The sequence below is a fragment of the Oenanthe melanoleuca genome, chromosome 22, assembly GCF_029582105.1.
Source record: "Oenanthe melanoleuca isolate GR-GAL-2019-014 chromosome 22, OMel1.0, whole genome shotgun sequence".
In the NCBI taxonomy this organism is placed as follows: Eukaryota; Metazoa; Chordata; class Aves; order Passeriformes; family Muscicapidae; genus Oenanthe; species Oenanthe melanoleuca.
Genome location: NC_079355.1, coordinates 4,890,260 through 4,910,438, shown reverse-complemented (window position 1 = coordinate 4,910,438; position 20,179 = coordinate 4,890,260). Strand labels below are relative to the sequence as shown.

Below are 20,179 nucleotides of genomic sequence, written 5' to 3'. Positions count from 1 at the left end.
AATTACAAAATAACATTTAAAACTGGTCAGGGTTTATTAAGAATCACACATAGCAGTGAGTTGCTGTGCAGGTGGTGACCAGGAGGCTGGAACAGGCCGAGCTGCTCCCTCCCCGTGGTGCTGCACAGTGGGACACAAAACTCACAGGATGGAAAGGGACATTAAACGGGATTTTGACCCAACTGACCTGAAAATCACTTCCAAGCATCCTGCATCTGTTCTTTCCTTAACTTGCACTTCCAGTGGCAGAACTAGGATTTCCAGTCTGTTCCTATGCCCACAGGGACACCCCACACTGGCTCTGCACCACAGAAGAGGAACAGCACCACCTGACATGTGCCAGCACAGCCCCTCCCTCCAGCACTTCAGTGCTGCTCCTTCAGTGCACTAAACCCAAACAACCCCTATGAGGACACATGGGGTTTATGGCAAGGGAGCTGAAGCTGAAATTACAGGCAGTGAGGACAAGCCCAGAGTCTTGGTTGGTGGCTGCACATTGCAGCACATTGCAGTGTTCAAAGACTGGCTGTGGCAGGAGGAGACACCCAGAGACTGGACCTGCTCTGGGGAACTCTGTACACAACCCCACAGGCCTCCATCCTTGGCCCAGCTCTCTTCAACATCTTCATTAAACACTCTTGCTGCTTCAAACCTCTCTCAATTTGTCCTTTGCTGAGTTGTTTCTCAGGGCTGGGCTTCTGGGCTGGCTTTTTGGTGGGTTTGATTTGATTTGTTGACTGAGGGCTTATTGCTATTCCATTGTCAATAGTGCGTAGCAGAAAGAGCTGAGATTTAAGAGAACTGAAACTCTTTGGAACCTCAACAACAGCTGTGTGTTGTGGCTCATGTGCTTTCACAATCCCTTTCTTTCCAGTTTTTCCAGTATGGCCTGAATTCTGTGGACGGACTCTTTCCTGGCCTGCCGGACGCTGTCCTGGCCCCCAGTCTCAATGGAATCCAGCTCCAGCAGCAGCTTGGTCAGCATCTCCTCCAGGAGCCGATAGGATTTATCTGTCTTTTTCCCTACAAACTCATCCACCTCTTCCTCCAGCTGTCCAGCCTCCCCCATCACGTGCAGGATCCTCTGGATCTCGGGCTGCAGGGCTGCAGGATTGCTGCAAGGCTGCTCAGCAGCCCTGCGGCCCAGCTCGCGGCTCCCGGCCAGGGCCTTCCGTGGGGCGAGCTCGTAGAGCTGGGGCTGGGCACTGTACTGCACCCGGGGCTGGCACGGGGCGGCCTTGGCCATCCTGTGCTCAGTCACTGGCCCCGAGGGCCGCTGCTCCACGTCAGAGTAGTAACTGTGGGGGCTGGGGCTCTGCTCAGCTCTGTCATAGACAGAGTCCTGCAGTCAGAAGGAGAAAACATCTCTCAGTGCATTTCCCTTAAACCCAGAGGTTTCTGCTCTCATCCTGCACCAAATGGTGAACTGGGGATGCTGGGGACAGGCACCTGTGCTCTGGTTCCCATCTTAGAAAGAACACTCCAGCAAATGACACCTGGCCAGAGGAGGAGTCTGAGCCCCTGAACCCCCCCATCAGGGACCAAAAATGTGGAGACTCTTAATTCCTGATCCAACCCAGAAATGTCAGACCCATTTCAAGACCCACCCAGGACATCTTGTCCTGCAGGCACTTCATGGAATTACAGCTGTGGATTTAAGCCTTGTGTGTGCAAACAGGAGCTCACCTGTCCCTGTGGCTCCCAGGAGGGAGGCTGGGCAGGAGCCCCACTGCCAGTCCAGCCTGGGTGTGAATCAGAGACGTAGAGGTTGCTGTGCCCCGAGGCCGCGGGCCAGCCGTAACGTGGCTGCACCCCATAGACTGAGGGGGGGCCCCAGGTGTCCTCCAGGGCTCTGGGCTGTGGCCCCGTGAGCCCTGCACTGCCATCTCCGTACGGATACTGCGGCATCGGCATTCCTGGGGTCTGCAAGGACAGGGGAACAGGAATCACAGCCGGGGTCAGCCCAGCACTGCACCCCCAGACATCCCTGGCAGCTGGGCAGGGCAGCCAGGGCAGGTCGGGCTCTGCTCCCAGGGAACAAGGGACAGGACAAGAAGAAACAGCCTCAAGCTGGGACAGAGGAGGGTCAGGTTGGACATCAGGAGGAATTTCTTCAGGGAAAGGGTTGTAAAACATTGGAACATAAGGGCCAGGAGGGTGGTGGAGTCCCCAGCCCTGGAGGTTTCCAAGGAAGGACCAGATGTGGCGCTCTGGGCTGGGTGACAAGGTGGGGATGGGGCATAGACTCGGTGATCTTGGAGATCTCTTCCAACCTCAGCAATTCTGGGACTCTGTGAAGCAGCTGCAGCTCAGGCTGGCTGACCAATTCCTCCTTTCCTCGCCCAAAAGCTCAGAGTCTCCAGAGACCAGGGTGACCATCAGTTTTTTAACAGTAAAAAAAACCAGGCAGGACAAGGTGCCCAAGAGCCACCAGAGCCGCTTCCCCCGGCCCCAGCCCCCAGCCCCCATGGCAGGAACCACCCAGGGCTGGCAGTGCCCTTACCTGCGGCGGGGAGTAGCCGGGGCCCTGCTGCTGCCGGCGGAGCGCGGAGCCCTCGCTGGGACACTCGGGGGGCACAAAGCTCCAGGCGGGGGCGGGCGACGGGGGCCGGTAGAGGCCGGGGGGCTCGGGGGGGTAGGGGCTGCGCGCCGGCCCCGAGCAGTAGAAGCCCCGTGGCTGCGGCAGGCTGGCATAGGGCGGGTACGGGGGGCTGTAGGCTCCGTTGGCATAGGGAGAATCCATGGCCTGGGGACAAGGGAAGAGCACAGAGAGGAGATGGGACATGGGCACGGGCAGAGGGGCTCCAGGAACGAGGACTGGCCCTTCCTGCATCATTTACCCAGGGGGTTCCTTCACCCCCAGGCTGGTCTGCCCCAGTTTTAGGCTTTCCTGGTCTAACCTGGCTGTACCAGGTCTAACACTGAGCTTCACCAGGTCTTGCTCAGCTGAGGACGGGAAACACTCGAGGAAAGTTCATTTCCCTGCTCATTCTTACACAAACACAATACAAACAGACAAGCTCTGCCAGCAGCATTCATCTTCCTGAGCTGCAGGTGCTGAGGGTCTCTGTATGGAAGGTCTGCGCATCCAGGGCATGTCCAAGGATTTACCTGGATCCATCCCATAACCGATGTGTAGAGAATGTTCTGACTGCAGATACTGAAGCACAGAACTTCAGGAGCTCAGGGAACGACTCCCTGCACCTTTGGGCAAAGCAGGGTTTTGCGCCTGAGCTGTACAACCTGCATGCCAGGGTTTATGGAAGAGCTGGCCCAGTCCCGCTATCCCCGAGGATAAACCAAAATAAACCAAACCAAACCAAACCACAGCCGCAGCTGCTCTCGGCACACGGAATGGGCACAGCGGCCCAAAACCCTGCAGATGACGGGTCTGGGAATGGCCAGCCATTGGATGGGATCCGGGAATGCCCAACCTGGGAATGCCCAGCCATGAGATGGGACCCGGGAATGCCCAGCCTGGGAACGGCCAGCCATGGGATGGGATCCGGGAATGCCCAACCACGGGATCACGGTGCTCCCGGGCCGCCGCATTCCCAGGATCCCAGCATTGACAAAGGAGCCCCACGAAGGTCCCCGTGCTCTTTTCTGCCCCGTTACACGCCCGGACGGCTCCGCGAGCAGAGCCACAAGAACCCGGCGGGCGTGGGAAGCTGCAGGCAGGGCCGGGCTGAGCGCTGTCTGCCCGCCCACGGGCCGTGCCAATCCCGGGACAGTGCCCACCCCGAGGGCTGTGCCCATCCCGGGGCAGTGCCCGTCCCGGGGCAGTGCCCGTCCCGGGGGCAGTGCCCGTCCCGAGGGCTGTGGCCATCCCGGGGGCAGTGGCCATCCCGGGGGTCGTGCCCATCCCGCCGGGCCCCGCCCGCCCGCCCCACGCCCCGTTACCTGCGCGGCCGCCGCGGGCGGGCGCGGGGCCCCCGCGGGGTGCAGCGGGCACGGCCCGGCCGCGCGGGGCTCCATGGCCGCCGCCGAGGCCCCGCCCCCCGCGCCCCGCGCCCAATCGGCGGCGGCCCCGCGCGCACGGCTGGCGCGCCTTAAAGGGGCAGCGGCGGGTGGCGCCCGCCCGGCGCGGGCGGTTCCGGGGCGGCGGCGCATGGCGGCGCTTCCGCTGCGGGCGCAGCGGCACCATGAACTACATGCCGGGCACGGCCAGCCTGATCCAGGACATCGACAGTGAGTGCTCCGGGCCCGGCCCAGCCCCGCCGGTGCCGCCCCGCCGCGGGGTCCCGGGTCCGGTCCCCGCAGCCCCGTTCCCGCGGCGAGCCGCTCCCCGTGGCGCGGTGCCGGTGCCGCGGGGGCCGTGCCCGACCGCCGCTCTCCTTTCCCGCAGAGAAGCACCTGGTGCTGCTGCGGGACGGGCGGACGCTGATCGGGTTCCTGCGCAGCATCGACCAGTTCGGTACGGCCGGGCTGGGCCGGGGAACCGGGCAGGGGGGAGGGGGAGGAGGATGAGGAGGGAGCCGCGGTGCCTTTTCCCGGTGTGGTTGTGCTGGGGGTTAAACATCTGTGCGGGATTCCCCTGGACCTGGTTCTTCACGGGGGTTCCTCCCGCACCTGGGATCGCATCCAGCGCTGGCGCTCAGGCATCGCTTTTTGGGCAGAAGCAGCCGGGTGATGTTCAGCCTCTAACTGAGCGCTCGGTGCTGGCCAGAGGTTGCAGCGCCAGCGTTGCCATCATCTTCTGTGCCCAGGGACTCGAGCTATGTAGTGTCGGTACCTGCAGGGACCCGGCTCGGGGCACCCACCGAGCGAGGCGAACAGCCAGCGCCAGCACTGCCCGGTGGGACAGGGGACAGCCAGCTCCAGCACTGCTCTGGGCTCTGCCCGGTGGCACTGGGGACGCTGCTCTGCCAGAATTCACCGTGGAACGCCGCTGGTTTTCTGTCTCTCTCGTTGCTGCAGCAAACCTGGTGTTGCACCAGACTGTAGAGCGCATCCACGTGGGCAAGAAGTATGGGGACATCCCTCGGGGCATCTTCGTGGTGAGGGGCGAGAATGTGGTGCTGCTGGGAGAAATTGTAAGTGCACAGCTCCTGCTGCAGCCTGGCCCTGAGCTGGGGGTGCTTGTGGTTTGTCTGTCTGTCTGCTATGGAACATTGCTGTTCTCTTGGGTTGGAATTGGAGCTGCATCCAGAGCCAGTTCAGGCTGAACCATCACAGAAATGCCAGCCTGCAGGGCGAGGGTGCCTCCTGCTGCTATTCTGGGATGACAGAGGATGAAGAAGAATGCAGAGGGAGCTGTGGGGAAACTCCAGCTTGTGTGGCATTGCTGGAGGGTGGCATTGCTGGCTGTTATCTCCCTCCTGGCTCTGCACCGGGGGACCCCATCTGGGATGGGCTCAGGAGGGGCTAAGCAGCGTTTGGGGTCCCCAGGAGCCCCTTCCCAGGGCTGTGCTGGGGATCCCTGCCCACGTCCCCACCCCTGAATGCTTCCAGCACCTCTGTCCTGTCCCCTCCATGCTTTGCTGGGTGCCCTGTGCTCCAGGGGTGCTGTGCAGAGCTGAAGGGGCCCTTTCTCCTGCAGGACCTGGAGAAGGAGAGTGACACACCTCTGCAGCAGGTGTCCATCGAGGAGATCCTGGAGGAGCAGCGGGTGGAGCAGCAGGCCAAGCAGGAGTCGGAGAAGCTGAAGGTGCAGGCGCTGAAGGAGCGGGGCCTGTCGGTGCCACGGGCAGACACTCTGGATGAGTACTGAGGCTGCTGCCCTGGGCTGCAGGAGCCAGGGCTGCTCCGGGAGCTGCCTGGGCAGGGACACATCCCCTTGCAAAGGCGGTTTGGATTTTCGGATTGTATTTTCCATGGTGCTGGTAACTGTACACAAATCATGCCTTTGGTCTCCTTCTGGAGGAGGAGATGAGGGCGGCCCAGCGCACTGGGAGTGCTGCAAGCATTTATGTTTGGGAGGCAAATCACTGCTCCTTCTGTTTGTTTGCTTTTTCCTCCTCACATGACTCTGGGTGAGAGTTTTCCTTGACATGTAAATAAATCCTTGATCCTGACATCGATGTTTTCCGGTATTCTGGTCCTGACAGTTTGTCCTCTCTCAGGCCAGCTCTTGTCCGTCTGTGTGCTGTGCAGGGACATATGGGACCCCTGGTCCAGCCATGGGCTGGGCTCACTCCAAGGGAATGCTGGAGCCCGTGATAAGATCCTGCTCTGGATTGGGGAGCAGAACCTGGATACCCCTGTACCCCAACAAAGACAATCCGTCCCCCCCAGCCAGGCTGTGCCACTCCCCTGCCCACTAATTACCAGCTGAACCCACTAATTACCTGCTGGTGAAGAGCTGCTGTACCTGGGCACCGCAGAGTCTGGACCTCAGCCCCTCCTCACCTTGGTGCTGGGGCAGCTGGTGCAGCTCTGTGGGGTTGGAGAGTCCTGTGGCCCGGGTGTGTCCCGGCCCTTCCACAGGTGGGAGAGTCCTGGGCCTGCCTTTGGGCAGTTGCCAGGATCTGGGAGCTCCTGGGTGTGGCCAGGGAAAGGCAAACCCGGGCAGGGACAATCCCTGAGGAGCCTCAGGGTGCTGCCCTGGGCAGTGAGAGTAATGCTGGGACAGAGGACAAGCCCAGCTCTGCTTGCTGGGGCTGAGCACAGCTGTCCTGGAGAGCTGGCAGCTGCTGTGGCCAGCACTGGCCCCTTCTCACTGGCCCAGAGGCCTCTTGCTTTGGGGGGAAACATTTCTGCCCCATTGGGCTTGAGTGGGTGCTGTGGGTTTGGGAGTAGCAAAGGTTTAAACAAGGAAATGCTGTCTCTTTCTAACAAAATTTTATAAAAAGCATTTATGAAGCTGTCTCCTGTGGCTGGAAGATCTCTGGCAAGAGGGAATGGCTCTTTGGAGGTATCATCAAGAATGGACCTGTTCTTGCTGCTCATGAGCCTGTTATCTTATCTCAGCGTTGGGTGTGACCTCTGTGGGCACCAGGGGCTGTGGTTTGTCTGTGCTCTCCAAATAGCACCAGAGCAGCCTTGGAATGGGGGGACACCCCCCCCAGGCTGTGCTGCAGCAGGAGGGACAGGGTCACCCCACAGAGCCTGCCCTGCTGCAGCCACTGCAGTGGGAACTGGGCTAGAAGAGAGAATGTTCTCCAAGGTGGGAGCCTCAGGGCTCTTGGGTCCCTCAGCCCTGAGGCCCTGGTGAATCTCCAGTGTCTTAGGTTGGCAGAATTTTGGTTTTGTACATTTGTGGATGTGTGTGCTTCCAGCCCTATGAAGTGAATGCAGATGGAGCTGCGTGGTCACTGTGCAGGAGCCTGGGGGTGTCTCTGGGGGCTGGGCTGTCCTGGTTAACCAGATCCCCCGAGGGCTCTGGGTGCCTTTTTGGGGTCTGTGTCCTGCTCTGGGGACTCGTCACCTGCAGCATTTCCTCACGGGCTGTGGCACAGTGTGGCTGTGCCTGTGTCCCCTCCTGAGGGCACAGATGGGTTGTGTTCCCCCCAGCCTGGAGCCAGAGGGGTGGCTCTGCTTGGGATGTTTTGATTTTTTCTCACAAACAGCCGTGTGTCCTTGTGGGAAGCCTTGTGCTGGGAGCTGCTGCTCCATCTGGGATAACAGCCCAGGATTTTGGCAGCCAGGGGCTCCCTGGGGCTGTGTCCCCCTGGCTCTCAGGGCTGGGGCAGTGCACAATATTGGGGTGTCTGGTGTCCCCAAGCACCCAGACCTGTCAGTGCTCTGTGCTGGACGCTCCTGGCTGTGACTCACAGATTTCAAACCCTCTGGTTTTCCCTCCCTGCTGTGTACAGGGAGGTGGGAACAGCTGGGTGCAGCCCAAACTTGGGGAGAGCTGTGTCCTGACCCGGGAATCACACTTGTGTGGGCATGGCTGCACAGAAGAGCTCCCAGTGCACGTTTTGGGAAGGGATAGTGCAGCTTCTGGCTCGCTCCTGGTCCCTGCAGCACCTCCCTGTAACCCCACACTGCTGACCCAAGCAGGAGGTGTTTTCTGGCACACAGTGGAGAATGGCAGCCCTGGCAATGGAGCTGAACATCCTGGGGAGCAGCAGGACCATTGTGGACCGCAGGTGGGACTCAAATCATCTGGGGAAAGCTGGGGACAGGCAGGGGGGACCAAGGGCTCAGTCAGGGGGTGACCTCCCCCTGGGCCAAGCTGATGAAATGGGGAGGAAGGTCAGGCTCCCTGCAGGAGGGTGCAGGGGCTGACGTCAAAGGAAGCAGCTGTAATTCACAGGTTCTTGGGAGTGCTGCTCTCCAGGCCGTAATTCATCCCAGAAATGTCATTTCAGCCTTGAGTGTTATCACTGCACTGCTGGGGCAGATAACAGGGCCTGGGGAATAGGGGGGCTCGGGCTCAGCAGCCCAAAGTGTTTGATATTCAGCGTTCCACGGGCGGTCCTGGTTCTTGTGCACAGCGTTTGCAGAGGCTCGGCCTGGCTGGTTATTCCACCATGGCTGTGCTGGGAGATGGTGTCGTTATCCCTGATTATCCACTATCACCCAACAAAGGCTGGACTCCATGACCTTGGAGGTCTTTTCCAGCCTTAACGATGGTGTGACGCTGCGATGATCCGGTATCTGTCACAGCTGATGTTCCCTGGCGAGGGATCCCCGCAGGGCACGGCAGGAGCTGCTCGGGGGGCTCAGGGCTCGGCGTCCCCTGCCCCTCGGGGCTGTGGCTGTACCCGTGGTGTTCCCGTGGCTGTACCGTACCCGTAGCCCGGGTCCCGCCCGGCCCCGCACGCTCCCAGCCCCGTGCGCTGCCCGCGGCCCAGCAGATGCGTGCGGAGCCGCGCTGGCCTTGGCCCGGCCCGCAGTGACGGCTCTTATCTCCCGGCTGACGGGGCAGAATCCTTCAGCCCCGGCTACTTAAGGCCGTGCACGGCGGGGCAGGGGCAGAGCAGCGCTCGGCGTGAACGGACGGACGGACACCAAGCCACCCCTGCAGCCACCGCAGCCACTGCCCAGCCCACGGCTCCGAGCCCGCACAGAGATGCTGCCAGCCACGTCCAAGCTCTGCGCTGCCATCTCCTACCGCCACCTGCGCAACATGACTGGTGAGTCCGGCTGTCCGGGACAGGACGAGGCTGGAGCAGCCCCTGCCCGGCTGTCTGGAGCTTGAGGACTCTCTCTGAGTGAGAGTTTTGGACAAAAGTTTATTAGAGAAGCTGCTGTTGAGTCACAGGCTCTAGAAAGGATCCTTTTTCTTTCTAAACTCTTCAGAGTTGTGGATGGGGCCTCAGGGATGTTCTCCCCTCTCTGTAGCATGTTGGAGTCTGGAATTTACTGTCCCTGAAACCCTTTTTGCCACCAGACCTGTCACAGGGCTCACGGTGCTGTGACCAGCTCTGGGTCCCACTCCCTCTGGCTGGGAGGGTTTTGTACCCCTGTGCTTCATTTCCATGCCCTTTCCTGGCACCTGCACGATGCTCCTTGGGTTTTTTTACTGCTGCGTGGCTCAGAGCTGGAGCCAAGCTCAGGATTGCTTAGGACAGCCATGCCAGGGCAGTGTGATGGCAGCCAGCTCTCCCTGTGCCTGCAGGGTCTCCGAGATGGTGACAGGCAGGGACTTTTCCATGCTGTGTGTCTAAATTGAGGAAAAGCCCAGTTTAAGGGCAAGGCCCGGGCAGTGTGGTGCCAGTGGGTGACGTGCTCTCTCTCTCTCCCCCAGGGCTGAGGAGACAAGCTGCTGTGGCCATCAGCCAGGAGCTGAGCAGGCTCGCCAGCCACAGCCCAGGACCCAGCACCTGGATCCACCAGGTGCGCAGGAGAAGCTCCTTGCTCAGTAAGTGACCCCTGAGGGGTCTGTTCTTCCTGCTGGGAAAAACCTGCCTGAGGGTGGGCTGTGCTCCTGCTGAACCAAAGGCAGAGTAGGAACTAACTGGGTTTAATCCCATCCCCTGGGCACAGAGAAGGGTTTTCGGTGTAGATAAAGCTCATCTGGCACATTACACTGTTCTCGCACTCAGCCCTGCCTTTGTCTGGTGCTGGCAGGCTCAAGGCTGGAGGAGAAACCCTTCAGTGAGATGGAAATGTCTTATATCAAGCAAGGAGAGGAAGCCCTGCAGAAATCCCTCAGAATCCTGGAGGACCAGGACGATTGGAAGACGGAGACAGTGGCGGTGGGTGCTGTGCCCTGTGGTGCTGCCTTGCAGCCCTCCTGTGAGCAGCTCTGGTGATAATTCTGCCACCCCCTCCCCAGGGTAACGGAGATAAAGTGCTGAGCAAGGTGCTGCCAGACGTGGGGAAGGTGTTCCGGCTGGAGGTGGTGGTGGACCAGCCCCTGGACACGGTGTACGGAGAGCTGGTGGACAACATGGAGCAGATGGGAGACTGGAACCCCAACGTCAAAGAAGTCAGGGTAGGAAATGTGTGTCAGACCTGTCACAGTCAGCCTGTGTCCTCTCCATTTCCTGCTGCAGATGTAGAGGAGTTTTTGCAGTATCTGTGTTTCTGCTGCAGCAGAGGAGATTCTGGAGCAGTTTCTATGTGACTAATTCTGCAGGAAAGGCACTTTCCTGCAAGGAGCAGCCAGTTCTACTGGGAATGGGGGCTGATCTGGGGAAGAAATAGCCCCAAGGCACAAGGAATCAGAGAAGCCTTAAGGGAATAGCTTTTCACTCAGGAACTGAAAACAGTTCTGCACCTGGGGGTGAGAAGTATTTGGAATTACTGTCACTGTAAAAAACCAAATTTTGTCAAACCCTGTATCTGAACACCTGGTAACCTCACAGCTCTAGCTGTGCTTGCAGTAAACACTTCAAATTGAAGCTTTAATTCCAAACTGCAGATTCTGGAGAAGATAGGGAAGGACACGGTGATCACCCACGAGAAGGCGGCCGCCACCCCCGGGAACATCGTGGGGCCGCGGGACTTTGTGAGCGTGCGGTGCGCCAAGAGGCGGGGCTCCACTTGCGTGCTGGCTGGGATGTCCACGACCTACGGGGCCATGCCCGAGCAGGAGGGCTTCATCAGGTACTGCTGGGGGCAGTTCTGTGTGTGCAGGGGTACATCAGGTACTGCTGGGGGCAGCTCTGTGTGTGCAGGAGGGTTCATCAGGTACTGCTGGGGGCAGCTCTGTGTGTGCAGGAGGGTTCATCAGGTACTGCTGGGGGCAGTTCTGTGTGTGCAGGGGTTCATCAGGTACTGCTGGGAGCAGCTCTGTGTGTGCAGGGCTTCATCAGGTACTGCTGGGAGCAGCTCTGTGTGTGCAGGGCTTCATCAGGTACTGCTGGGAGCAGCTCTGTGTGTGCAGGGCTTCATCAGGTACTGCTGGGGGCAGCTCTGTGTGTGCAGGAGGGCTTCATCAGGTACTGCTGGGAGCAGCTCTGTGTGTGCAGGGCTTCATCAGGTACTGCTGGGGGCAGTTCTGTGTGTGCAGGAGGGTTCATCAGGTGCTGCTGGGGGCAGCTCTGTGTGTGCAGGGCTTCATCAGGTACTGCTGGGAGCAGCTCTGTGTGTGCAGGGCTTCATCAGGTACTGCTGGGGGCAGCTCTGTGTGTGCAGGAGGGTACATCAGGTACTGCTGGGGGCAGCTCTGTGTGTGCAGGGAGATTCCCACAGGGCACAAGGGTTTTACTACAGGTTGAGTCGTTGTTTCTATGGGCAGCAGGAGCTGCTGCAGGAACCCCAAACTCCAAAGTGCATTTTTGAGGCTGAAAAGTCCAGGTTTGGGTCTGAGCTGGGTCTCTCCCCATCACCAGGGCTGAGAATGGTCCCACCTGCATGGTCCTTCGCCCGCTGCCCGGCAGCCCCTCCCAGACCAGGCTCACCTGGCTGCTCAGCATCGACCTCAAGGTACCTGGGCTGGGGGCGGCGGGGGGAGGCAGTTCTGCTCACACTGGGAGCCCGGGGCTGTGGGGAGGCAGTTCTGCTCACACTGGGAGCCCGGGGCTGTGGGGAGGCAGTTCTGCTCACACTGGGAGCCCGGGGCTGTGGGGAGGCAGTTCTGCTCACACTGGGAGCCCGGGGCTGTGGTGGGGGGCAGTTCTGCTCACAGGCTGTCTCTGCTCCTTCCCAGGGGTGGCTGCCCAAGTCCATCATCAACCAGGTGCTGTCCCAGACACAGGTGGACTTCGCCAAACACCTGCGGCAGCGCCTGGCCCGGCCGGTGCCTGTGACCTGCTGACCATGCCCTGCTGACCATTGCGGCTGACCAACCCTAATGACCACACCCTAATGACCACACCCCACTGACCACGCCCTACTGGGTTTCCTTCAGGGGCACAGTGTGGGATCTTGTCACTTCAATTAACCAAGGCCTTTAATAGCAGACTCCACTAATTACTGCGTAGTTACAATCAATAAATATAAAGGTTATTCATTGAAGCTCATTGTGTAAGTGCAGGACCAAACATTTAATTCCTGCAGTTGCTTAACTGAGCACCTGCTGGCCCAGGCAGCCAACTCCACCCTCCCTAATTACTTTCAATGAATAAAGCTTTAATTAGTGCTGTCTACAATTAAAGGTCTGGGAGATAGCAGACTGGGAAGGTACAACCTCAGTGAGGCAAACACAAGCCTGATTGAACCTCAAATTTTACTCTCCCAAAACTCAAACACAGCACTCACTTAATTTTGTTTCCTCTCCCCCTCAAAGCAGCTGTAATTTATTTTTTCCCATTCCAACACATAAGAAGCATCAAATTATTTATTCACCCAAAGCTCTGCAATGATGACCATTAGCAGGAGGCCCCATGTAACTCCGTGCACAGGAGATCTTCAGCTCAAGTGTAGCTACTTTGAGTTTAAATGTCACTTGTAACAATTTATAAGACAAAAAAAAAAAAAAAAAATAAAAAGAAGAGTTAAAGCCTTTATTTTTAAACTGGTTTCCAGTCTGTGGGGGGGAAAAAATACAGTTTGGACAGAAGCCCAAATTTCAGTCTTCCATGCAGCCAACAGAGCCGTCCTGGCTGGCAGCTGCTGTTACCATCAGCCAGACACAGATGGGCACAGGGGTCCCTGCACCCACAGCTGGCAGGTCCAGCTGAACCCTGGGTGTTCAGCACCCCCTTCTCCAGTGAGTGACACCCTACTGGTCCTGGGGGCTCCCAGAGAGGCCCCAAATTAGCACAAAACAGCCCAGAAGTGCCGGGCAGGGGGAGGTGTGAACACACAACACCTGCCAGCCAGAGGCTGCATCCAGCTTGGCCTGTTGGCTCCTTGGCTGATCAGAGAGACAGAGATGGATGTTCCTCTGCAATAAATCCATGGTGTTGGGGGTTTATGGCTCCCAGGGTGGGCTCCTCCTGCCATCCACCTCTGTCTCCACGTGGTACAGGACATCAGCCAGCGTGTGCTCCACCACGGCCCCCCAGCCCATGTCACTCATCTGCAGAGGGAAGCACAGTTAGCTCCACTCCTGCACCAGGAGTGACCACACAGCCCAGGGCTGTTTGTAATGGCAGGGGGAAAACTCCCAGGGTTTCCTTGAACAACAATTCAGCCCCCTTACTGACAAATGAGGCCAACACAGGCAACAATCTGTCAAGAGGAACAAGGTAACAGCACCCATTCTTTAATTAAAACTCAGTGAATTATTTGAATATCTGCCCTTACATATTTTTAAGCACAATCCTTCTGGCTACACTATCCAGGTACTGGGACTGAAGGACAGGTACAGGTGTGGTATGAATCACACCAAAACATCTTTGATTTAAACAGTGAGGCTCTCAAATGGGAGGAGAAGCTCAGTTTTACTTACAGGATGGTAAGTGATGTCTCTTGGTGGATACTTGAAATATGGCCCAAAGTTTATAGAAACCTGTGAAACATACATTTTTATTAAATCTGAAAATCCAGGAACATTTCTTTAGTCCTCCATCCTCATCCCCTCCTACTCCTGAGCCTCCCCACACCCCATGCAAGCCCACAGGAACAAACATTGCTGATGTTACTTCAGCAATTTGATTATCTCATTACACACATGAACAGCAGGATTGTTCCAGAGTCACTAAAATGATTCCCACCTTTCCTTTTCACCTGGAACACTCCTGGAGTTCCCCCACTTTGTGAATTACTAAAACTGATGGATTTAGGAATTCCCTTTCACAGACCCCACTTACCGTGCAGCCTTTGTACAGAGAAATAGCAGGAAAATATACCCCCTCAAAGATGTCCTTAAAGGCAACTCCTTGGCTGACACCATTCTTGAAGAATATGATCTGAAAAATGAAGAGATTTCCCACTGGTGGTGGCTGTCAGGACACAGCAACCCTGACAAGATTAATCCCTGCTCCCCTTCACTCAGGCCAGGCACGTGCTGAAGTGACAGCAACAACTCACCTGGCTTCCAGGGGCTTGCTTTAGGCTCTTCTCTGCTTTGTCCACAAAATCCTTCTCTTCAAAGTACAAGTAGCTTTTGAATTTGATCAAAGCCTGAAACAGCAGCAAACAATGTCAGGAACAAGCCCTGAAAATCTGTCACCTGCCCTGCTCAGGGCCAGGCGTGCCTGCTGTCAGAGTACCTGTGGTCAGGGATTCCCACAGCTCAGAGATTTCAGAGCCAGGAGGGGAAGGTGAAAGGAGATGTGGGCAATCCCATCCAGGAGTTTTTTGCTTTCTTGAGACCAACACTTTGGGCCTTTCCCCCACGAACCACGTAGGTACTGAGGGGCAGGATGGGAAGGATGCACGAAAAGGGGCACGAGTGAGGTTTTCCAGTTTCCCACCTGCCAGTGCTTAATCCAACAGTGAACTTGCACCTCACCTTGTCTTTGTAGGTGTCAGGCAGGGACTTGGCCGTCTCAGTATCCTCTGGAAGGCTGATGTAAAACCCCAGGACATCACCCTGTCCATAGCCAGAGGAGTAGTGTTTCCCTATGGACTGGTGAAACTTGGTTCCCTTTTTGCTGCGCCAGGAGTAACTGAACTTGTCGTACCCCAGAGGGGCCTGGAGGTTCCCTGTGGAAACAAACACTCCGCAGTGAACACAGGGAGTGTAGCAGGAGAAATGCGTAACCAAGAAATGTTCAGTAAAATTACTTACCCAAGGGCTGTGACCAGCCTAATCTGGCAGCTGTGTCTGGAGGCATCTCATCCATGGAGATCTCGAAGTACCAGGCTCCCTTGCGCACGCCGTGCGAGGCTCGCACCATGGAATAGCCCTTCTCACCAACCACAGTCAGCCTGTCGTCAGAGATCTTCAGCTGGGGAGCTGCAGGGGAGCACAGCAGCACTTACCTGTGCTGTTTAACATGGTGGATTCACCCTCTGCACTCTGAGAGCAGCGGCACCTGGCACATGTCTGAGTGTAAGGAGAGGTTCCCGAGGAGCCTGGGAGGGAACCCAGCCTGCACAGATCACAGAGCTCTGTACCTCGGTCGTGCAGCGCCAGCAGGACTCGCTCGTACAGGCAGGCTCTGTACAGATCCCCTGGAATGGGTTTTCCTGCCCAGCAGTCCAGCTCCAGCTTTTCAGGGTCGGGTGCGTGGGGGTCAGGCTCGGCCAGGATGTAGCGATAGCCGTCCTTGTTGAAGGGGTGCTCCAGGGGGTACCCGTGGGGGGGCAGGCGCTGAGCCGAGAACAGCGGGTCACTGAAACACAGAACCCCGCTGGCACCTCCAGGGGCTGCCATGGGTCACCCCAGGACACCCTGCAGGGTGTGCTCAGGGGCTGCACACTCCTGTCTGCGTGAGCAGTCATCCACCGCAAAAACCATTTACAGCCTATGACTCAGTCATCCGTGAATCATCAGTGACATCACAGGGCTCTGGAGTGACCCAGACACCCACCCAGGGCAGAGACAGCTGGGAGGCAGCTCAGGGCATCTGTCTGTCCCTGACTGGTACCAATCCCTGTGCCCATTCCCACGCCCGTCCCTGTGCCCATTCCCGCAGCAATCACCATGCCCACCCCCCACCCGTCCCCATGCCCACCCCCCACCTGTCCCTGTGCCCATCCCCACACCCATCCCTGTGCCCACTCCCACACCAGTCCCCGAGCTCATCCCCACACCCATCCCCGTGCCCACTCTCACACCCCTCCCCGAGCCCACTCCCACAGCAATCCTCATGCCCATCCCCACACCCATCCCCGTGCCCACTCTCACACCCATCCCCGAGCCCACTCCCACAGCAATCCTCATGCCCATCCCCACACCCATCCCCACATCCATTCTCACATCCATCCCTGCACCCATTCCCACCCCCACCCCTGGTGGCAGCTCTGCTCTCACCTCCGGGTTTTCTTGGCTGTGCCCGTGGTCCCTCCGTCCTGCTGCTTGCGCTTGGCCCCTCGGCCCTTCCCGCTGCCCCCTGCAGCCATTCCCCCTGGGCACACAGAGCAGGGCTCAGCAGCTGCTGCTCCCACCTGCACCCAGGAATCGCCAGGGCCACAGGGGCAGAGCAGCCAAACCACAACCAGCTCGTGGGCTCAGGTGCCTCTGCCCACAGTTAATATGAACCAGGCTCTGCTGCCAATGAGCCTGAATTTGGAGCAGAAGCTAAAGGAGATTGAGCAGCAAAACAAGCTCAATCTGAGCTTTTCAGATGAGAATTAAAAATATTTTCTCTCATCAGAAGATTTACAAGCAGCAGCACTGGGAAACACTTCAGGGGCATTATTATCATCATCATTGTTATTATTATATTACTATTATTATTATTACTATGAATGGAGATTCCAGTCACAGCCCAAATCTATTTCTGCACAAGCAGCAGAAACCCACCCTACAGCACAGCCACCAAGCCAGTGACCCTGTGCTGCAGGAACACTGACACCAACCAGCAATAAGCACTCAATGCTCAATTTCCATCTACAAAACAAAATACACCTAAACTGAGGAAAAATGAAAAGCAAGAGGTGTTTCTCTTCAGTACTGCTGAAATCAGTTCTATGATTGAGCAGCAAACCAGTTTGAACTCAGTACTTAGTTATAAAACTGTAGGTTAGAAAAAGTTACATGTCAAATTTAATCAAACTGATATCAGCATGTTTTAATAAATTAAATCATAGATGCATTTTATCACCCTGCTATTTCCAAAGACATCACTGCTGATTTAGAAGGAAAAGTATGGAAATTTCATGTACTGGAGATAAACACCTTCATGAACCACATTGGTGTGGTAACTAAAAATCCAGTCAGCTCTTCCATTACCAGCACTCCCTTACAGTGTAAGGGGTCCAAACCATCCAGGGAATGCCATATTCTGCACAAACATGACCTGATCCAGCTGCACTCGCTGATCTCAGTGCAGACAAACATTCAGGCTCTCCAGTTTGTCAATAATTACTTGCCTGAACCATGGTGCTGTAAATTTCAAACCAATTTTTAAGCGTTGAAATGACCACAGCAAGTCAATTGATACAGAATAAAAATAAATATAAGTGTAAAACAAATGAACAAAACCTTTAGATCAGTCACATAGGGCAGAATATAGCAATTAAAAGCTTTTAACTACTAAAATTGAAGAATGGGATTGCTGGTTTGTATTGAAGTCCAACTGCAATCACATCAGGGCACGCTTTCATTTTTGATTGACTTTGGCTTCTAAGAGAATCGAGCAAGAAAAGCTTTGCAAACAGCAATACTTAAGTTTTAGAAGCTGAAAGGTAAATATTCACCTCCCAGAGAGGCTCCACCTGCAAGAACAGAATTGGCACCACACATTTGTCAGTCTCCCAGAAATGAGATAAAAAACAACCAGTGCATGACATGGCAACAACACAGCTGAGGTATCTATAACCTGCTTCAAAAAGACCCAAACACCTCCCGGCTGTACTACTGGGATGTGTTTAATAAAGACTATCAATATATAAATCTATTACCAGTTCATTTACTGCAGCAAGGCTGCCCTGAGTACCCTCAGCAAGATGGGAAACAGGAAATCTGAATAACTCAAGGACATAATTTAAAACCATTCTAAGAGCAAAGTGACAAGCTCAGCTTTCAGTGAGCATCTTGACCTATCTGGTCACAGTAAAGAAACAGCTGAACCTTTCCAAGATACAAAGTTAATCTTTCCATAGAAAGGCACAGTGAGACTGTTCTGAGCATAAGCACAAGCTCAGTTCACAGGACAGTTTAACTGCACAGATGCCCAGACTGGGAAATGCAGCTTAGTCCCAAACAGCCAAATCCCTCCTGAGTACAGAACTTGCCATTTAAGCTTCCACTCGTGGACACAGCGTTGTTCTGCTTCTGATTGTCATAGGCTGGACCAATATTGGCAAGATCCTGCAAGAGAGCAAATAATCTGCTGTACACACTTGGCCCAAGGGAACACTCCAAGCCTGAGCAGGGCACTCCAGGGGCTGGGGCTGGCACAATACAGGCTCAAAGCAGATCTGCCCCTTGGCTGAGCAGAAAGGCACTAGAGGGACCCCAACCCCCTCCCAGCTACTCACCTTCCCCCTGTCTCCCTGCACATACCTGGTCTAGAAGCCCAAATTTGGGGTAATCTTCCTCTGGGTCTTTACTGCCTGGGTCTGGATGCTCTTTCACCAAGAACACGTCTCTTTCTTTGCACTAAAACAGAGGAATTTTAGTTACACAGGGTCAAATCGTAACAAATTTATTTAGTATGGTTTAAACCCCAGTAGTTCCTACACATATTAATGTGCTAGGTAAATCAACTGTCTAAGAAGCATCAGCACCTTCACCCTGTAGCTCCAAGCCCAGCTCTCAGCACACACTGATGTCAGAAACCCAAAATCTGTGGGAATTCTTCCACAGATTTACCCTCAATTCTTACCATGGTTTTGACAATATTATTGGGCCAAGTCATTTTCCCAGGCCTCTGCCGTGTTGTCATACACTCCCAGTATTTATCAATAAAAGGGATAATATCCTGTAAGAACAGAAAACATTTGGGTGAGCTCCTCCTCACTGCCACCATCACTGATGTGGGCCCACGGTGGTTCCCAAACAGCCAAACCTTATCCTTGGAGAACATGGTTTTGGGGTGCTCATCTTGTGTCCTCGACTGCCATGTGAGGTTGGCCAGAGCACTAAGGCACATTTCCTTGAGATCTGAGAAACAAAACACCCCAGGGTTACAATCACACCTGGTGGGAAGATCAGACACCCCTGCACAAGTGACCCTGAGAAACTGCAAAACCTTCCAAATTCTGTCCTGACTCAATCCTTGCTGAACCAGTTACATCACCTTCATAAATTAGCAGCAAAACATTTTTAGAAGCCACACATGGTTGTTAATATGGGATTTTGAGTCACTTTCCAAAAGTCTCAGCAGAGCCCACCCACTGACTTCAGACAAAACCAGCCCTCCAGGAGATGCTGCACAGAAGCCCTCCCAAGGTGCCTTTCCCACACTCACTCGCTTGTTTCCTCAGGAAGTAGGTGTTCCCACTGTGGTGGCACACGTTGCAGTGGAAGCTGTAGTTGGTCATGAAGGGCAGACAGGACCTAGGAAAAAGCAGCTTTGTTAGGGCTGGGTGCAGTGTAATTAGGTTCAAGAATCCCAGAATGTTTGAGGCTGGAAAGAATCTCTGAGACCATTGAATCCAAGCTGTGCCTGATCCCCACCTTGTCCCCAGCCCAGGGCACTGAGTGCCACATCCAGCAGTTCCCTGGGCACCTCCCCTTGTCCTGTCCCTGTTCCTGGAGCAGAGCCCGACCCCCCCAGCTGTGCCCTCCTGTCAGGGAGTTGTGCAGAGCCAGAATTTCCCCCTGAGCCTCCTTTTCTCCAGACTAAGCCCCTTTCCCAGCTCCCTCAGCCCCTGCCCCCGCTCCATTCCCTTCCCTGCACACGCTCCAGCCCCTCAGTGTCCTTCTTGGAGTGAAAGAAAATCCATTATTCTTTACTACACTGGGCTAAGAAACTAATTATTCCAGGTTAAAACCCAATTATTCCTTTCCTCTCTAAAACCACAATCATCCTACAGACTCAGTGATATTTCCTGGAGGTGCTTTTATCATGCACAAAGATTTATTTACACAACACCCAAGTGTCCAAGGACATGCACAGGTCCTTGGGAGCTCAGACTCCAAACACTCCAGCTCTGCTGGCAGAGCCCCGTGCTGGCCCTGGCAGCCATCCCATCCCATCCCATCCCACCCCATCACGCACGTGGTGTCGATGCCGAAGGTGTCAGCTGTGAACCACTTGGTGCAGATCCCACACTGCAGCTCGATCTCGCCCAGCTGCCGTGCGTTCTCCTCGTCCCCCGAGCCCCCCTGCACGTCCATGGCCTCAGCACCGTCCCCAGCAGCGTCCTGGAACAGCAGCAGGGCCAGGAATCAAAC

At 55.9% G+C, this 20,179-nt stretch overlaps 4 protein-coding genes across 5 annotated transcripts; 2 read left to right on the top strand and 2 right to left on the bottom strand.

Moving 5' to 3' along the window:
* Positions 1 to 2: 2 nt before the first annotated feature.
* LOC130262027 (BAG family molecular chaperone regulator 4-like) lies at positions 3 to 6,783 on the bottom strand. Of its 2 annotated transcripts, none has more exons than XM_056508779.1 (4): positions 6,291 to 6,783; positions 2,504 to 2,746; positions 1,687 to 1,923; positions 3 to 1,342 (listed from the first exon to the last, which is right to left on the bottom strand). In XM_056508779.1, the coding sequence occupies exons 2-4, from the start codon at positions 2,741 to 2,743 to the stop codon at positions 854 to 856; spliced, it is 966 nt and encodes a 321-aa protein (XP_056364754.1). In that variant the 5' UTR covers positions 2,744 to 2,746; positions 6,291 to 6,783; the 3' UTR covers positions 3 to 853. The 2 variants fall into 2 exon arrangements, with proteins under 2 accessions (XP_056364754.1, XP_056364753.1); XM_056508778.1 differs by lacking the exon at positions 6,291 to 6,783 and adding an exon at positions 3,904 to 4,113.
* Positions 4,108 to 6,017, top strand: LOC130262028 (U6 snRNA-associated Sm-like protein LSm1). The gene is made up of 4 exons (XM_056508780.1): positions 4,108 to 4,191; positions 4,349 to 4,417; positions 4,921 to 5,036; positions 5,543 to 6,017. The coding sequence occupies exons 1-4, from the start codon at positions 4,146 to 4,148 to the stop codon at positions 5,711 to 5,713; spliced, it is 402 nt and encodes a 133-aa protein (XP_056364755.1). The 5' UTR covers positions 4,108 to 4,145; the 3' UTR covers positions 5,714 to 6,017.
* Positions 6,784 to 8,872: 2,089 nt separating the features above from the next.
* Positions 8,873 to 12,746, top strand: LOC130262033 (steroidogenic acute regulatory protein, mitochondrial). The gene is made up of 7 exons (XM_056508785.1): positions 8,873 to 9,026; positions 9,641 to 9,754; positions 9,964 to 10,091; positions 10,172 to 10,330; positions 10,760 to 10,944; positions 11,673 to 11,766; positions 11,990 to 12,746. Exons 1-7 carry the CDS (start codon positions 8,963 to 8,965, stop codon positions 12,095 to 12,097), a joined length of 852 nt encoding a protein of 283 aa, XP_056364760.1. The 5' UTR covers positions 8,873 to 8,962; the 3' UTR covers positions 12,098 to 12,746.
* A 25-nt stretch (positions 12,747 to 12,771) lies between these two features.
* On the bottom strand, positions 12,772 to 20,147 carry LOC130262032 (set1/Ash2 histone methyltransferase complex subunit ASH2). Its single transcript, XM_056508784.1, has 14 exons — positions 20,004 to 20,147; positions 19,251 to 19,339; positions 18,849 to 18,943; positions 18,666 to 18,761; positions 18,344 to 18,439; positions 18,073 to 18,148; positions 16,148 to 16,241; positions 15,289 to 15,506; positions 14,960 to 15,127; positions 14,681 to 14,874; positions 14,257 to 14,349; positions 14,037 to 14,135; positions 13,676 to 13,735; positions 12,772 to 13,303 (listed from the first exon to the last, which is right to left on the bottom strand). The coding sequence occupies exons 1-14, from the start codon at positions 20,120 to 20,122 to the stop codon at positions 13,196 to 13,198; spliced, it is 1,605 nt and encodes a 534-aa protein (XP_056364759.1). The 5' UTR covers positions 20,123 to 20,147; the 3' UTR covers positions 12,772 to 13,195.
* Positions 20,148 to 20,179: the final 32 nt, after the last annotated feature.

What these genes read in the sequence shown, in the direction of transcription:
- LOC130262032 (XM_056508784.1), bottom strand. Translation starts at nt 20,122, where the DNA reads ATGGACGTGCAGGGGGGCTCGGGGGACGAGGAGAACGCACGGCAGCTG. An exon ending in CACGAGTGGAAGCTTAAATG is followed by an intron (nt 16,242 to 18,072) that starts GCAAGTTCTGTA and finishes CTGTGTGCCCAG; the next exon opens with GGGGAATGGCTGCAGGGGGC. An exon ending in GCTGGCGCTGCACGACCGAG is followed by an intron (nt 15,128 to 15,288) that starts GTACAGAGCTCT and finishes GCTCCCCTGCAG; the next exon opens with CTCCCCAGCTGAAGATCTCT.
- LOC130262028 (XM_056508780.1), top strand. Translation starts at nt 4,146, where the DNA reads ATGAACTACATGCCGGGCACGGCCAGCCTGATCCAGGACATCGACA. An exon ending in CCTGATCCAGGACATCGACA is followed by an intron (nt 4,192 to 4,348) that starts GTGAGTGCTCCG and finishes CCTTTCCCGCAG; the next exon opens with AGAAGCACCTGGTGCTGCTG. An exon ending in TGGTGCTGCTGGGAGAAATT is followed by an intron (nt 5,037 to 5,542) that starts GTAAGTGCACAG and finishes TTTCTCCTGCAG; the next exon opens with GACCTGGAGAAGGAGAGTGA.
- LOC130262033 (XM_056508785.1), top strand. Translation starts at nt 8,963, where the DNA reads ATGCTGCCAGCCACGTCCAAGCTCTGCGCTGCCATCTCCTACCGCCAC. An exon ending in CCACCTGCGCAACATGACTG is followed by an intron (nt 9,027 to 9,640) that starts GTGAGTCCGGCT and finishes TCTCTCCCCCAG; the next exon opens with GGCTGAGGAGACAAGCTGCT. An exon ending in GAGCAGGAGGGCTTCATCAG is followed by an intron (nt 10,945 to 11,672) that starts GTACTGCTGGGG and finishes CCCCATCACCAG; the next exon opens with GGCTGAGAATGGTCCCACCT.
- LOC130262027 (XM_056508778.1), bottom strand. Translation starts at nt 4,113, where the DNA reads ATGCGCCGCCGCCCCGGAACCGCCCGCGCCGGGCGGGCGCCACCCGCC. An exon ending in CGCCCGCGGCGGCCGCGCAG is followed by an intron (nt 2,747 to 3,903) that starts GTAACGGGGCGT and finishes CCTTGTCCCCAG; the next exon opens with GCCATGGATTCTCCCTATGC. An exon ending in CCTGGGAGCCACAGGGACAG is followed by an intron (nt 1,343 to 1,686) that starts GTGAGCTCCTGT and finishes TTCTGACTGCAG; the next exon opens with GACTCTGTCTATGACAGAGC.